The following is a 2,158-nucleotide window of genomic DNA, read 5'->3' on the forward strand; positions in this document are numbered from 1 at the left end:
GACTTTCCCTCATTCTCCTAAGTCAGAGGAAGTCATTTTCCTGACTTCGTTGGCACGCCGGAGCGTTCCCCTTCCTTTCACCACCGAACGGGAAGTCATTTTCCTGACTTTCCCTCATTCTTCTAAGTTAGAGGAAGTCATTTTCCTGACTTCGTTGGCCAGCCAAGTAGTGTACTTGACTTCTCTTATGAACCCTGCTTCGATCAACTTCCCCACCTCTTCACTTACCGCCCTTCTCTTCTCCACACCTAGCCTCCTCTTTTTCTGAGACACCGGTCGAGCATCTCGAAATACGCAGCCTATGCGAAATAACGTCGGGATGGATACCTGGCATCTCCGATGCAGTCCAGGCGAACAAATCCTTATTCTCCTCCAGTACACCCTCCAACCTTTGCCTCTCGTCCTCCTGAAGATCCTTGCCGACCATTGTCGCCCGGTCTTCGCCTTCTAGGAGAAATTGCTGGATCTCCCCCATTGGCTCCACCCGGTCGGAGGTGTCTTCTCTTGGGTCCAACTCTGCAGCTGACACTACCGGGCGGGTTTCACATACCCTATGCCTCGGGGGTTGCACCTTCAGTCCCGCCGCGTAACACTCTCTATCTACCCTCTGATCGGCCCTAACCGTCCAGATCGTGCCATCGTCTGCGGGATACTTCATCGTCAAGTGAGGGATGGACACTATTGCTCCGAACGTATTAAGACAAGGTCGTCCCAACAACACGTTGTACGAAGTTTCTGCCTCTACCAACAGGAAAGGCACCCTCAACTCCTTCGCTCCTACCTCTGCCCCTAAGCACACCTTTAAGTCCACATATCCCCTTGTATCTACCCGTTCTCCTGCGAATCCCAAGATTTGTTCATTAAAAGGCATTATTGACTCGTCCGGTATGTCCATCTGCTGAAAAGTTTTCCAGTATAGGATGTTGGCCGAACTTCCCTAGTCAATCAACACCTTTCCCACGCTGTACCGAGCGATGATAGCCGTTATGACCATAGGGTCGTCTTGGTCCGGATCCGGTGCATGGAAATCCTCGTCTAAAAACGTTATGGTAGGCATGGTTCTTCTAGCAATCCCCACCTTATTCACACTATGCAAATTTCTCAAATGCCGCTTTCGGGCGGCTGAGGACGCCCCTCCTCCAGCAAAACCGCCCGATATGGTATTTATCACCCCTCTCAGAGGCCTTTCTCCACTTCCGCCGCCCTTTGTCCGTTCAGCAGCCGGCGGAACCCTCTGCCCGGCCGGCAATCGACCCCCGTGTCTTCCCGGGATCTCCCTCGGGCCAGGATTCCCCCTTTGAACAAATTCCCTCAGGTGCCCCGCCTGCACCAGGCTCTCCAACTTATCTCTCAACGCGACACAATCCTCAGTAGAATGCCCCATATTCTGATGATACCGGCAATGTTTACTTTCATCCGCTCCCCGTGGGGTCGGGGACCGTGCTACCGTCAGCAGATTAGCCCTTAAGGCCTCTTCCAGGACTGTCACCCTCGGGGCACTCAATGGAGTGTGATGGAAGTATTGTTGCGCTCTCTGAACCTCTATCCCTCGCTTCACACCCGATCGGCGCTCTCCGTCAGCCGACCGCTTCTCTCCTCTTCGGTCTCGTCCTATCTTCACATTAGACCCCCCTTCATCAGCCTGATCGCCTCGATACGCCCTTCCCTCTTCTACCCGAATAAACCCGGCCAGTTTATGCTGCAGCTCATCCATTGACTGAGGCTCTTCCTCGTACAAATAATCCACAAAAGGTCCCGGCCTCAACGCCGTAGTGAGGGCGCTGACTATCAGCCGTTGATCGACGTTCCTCACCTGTCGAGCGGTTCGGTTCAAGCGCTCCATGAACCCCTTCAATGACTCCTCTCGTCCTTGCTTCATCCTGACAAGGGCCGTATAAGTCAAACCCTGCGACCGGTTTGATGCATACTGTTGGCTAAACAACTGTCTCAAAGTAATGAATCCATCAATGCTTCGCGGCGGCAGTGAATGAAACCAATCCAGAGCTTCATCCTTTAAGGATAAAGAAAACACCCTGCACCAGACCAGCTCGTCAGAAGAATACACCGCCATAGCATCCACGAACGACCGTAGGTGTTTCACCGGATCCGTTGCACCTCCATACTTCTCAACCCATGGGAAAACCTTATTCTCCGGCAT

The 2,158-nt window shown here is 53.0% G+C and overlaps 1 protein-coding gene across 1 annotated transcript; it reads right to left on the reverse strand.

Moving 5' to 3' along the window:
• Nucleotides 1–937: 937 nt before the first annotated feature.
• Nucleotides 938–2,158, reverse strand: LOC106770417. Its single transcript, XM_014656229.1, has one exon. It carries the CDS (start codon nt 2,156–2,158, stop codon nt 938–940), a length of 1,221 nt encoding a protein of 406 aa, XP_014511715.1.

The sequence above is a fragment of the Vigna radiata genome, chromosome 8, assembly GCF_000741045.1.
Source record: "Vigna radiata var. radiata cultivar VC1973A chromosome 8, Vradiata_ver6, whole genome shotgun sequence".
Taxonomy (NCBI): Eukaryota; Viridiplantae; Streptophyta; class Magnoliopsida; order Fabales; family Fabaceae; genus Vigna; species Vigna radiata.

Bases quoted from the DNA above. Each gene is read 5' to 3' on its own strand.
- LOC106770417 (XM_014656229.1), bottom strand. From the start codon at position 2,158: ATGCCGGAGAATAAGGTTTTCCCATGGGTTGAGAAGTATGGAGGTGCA.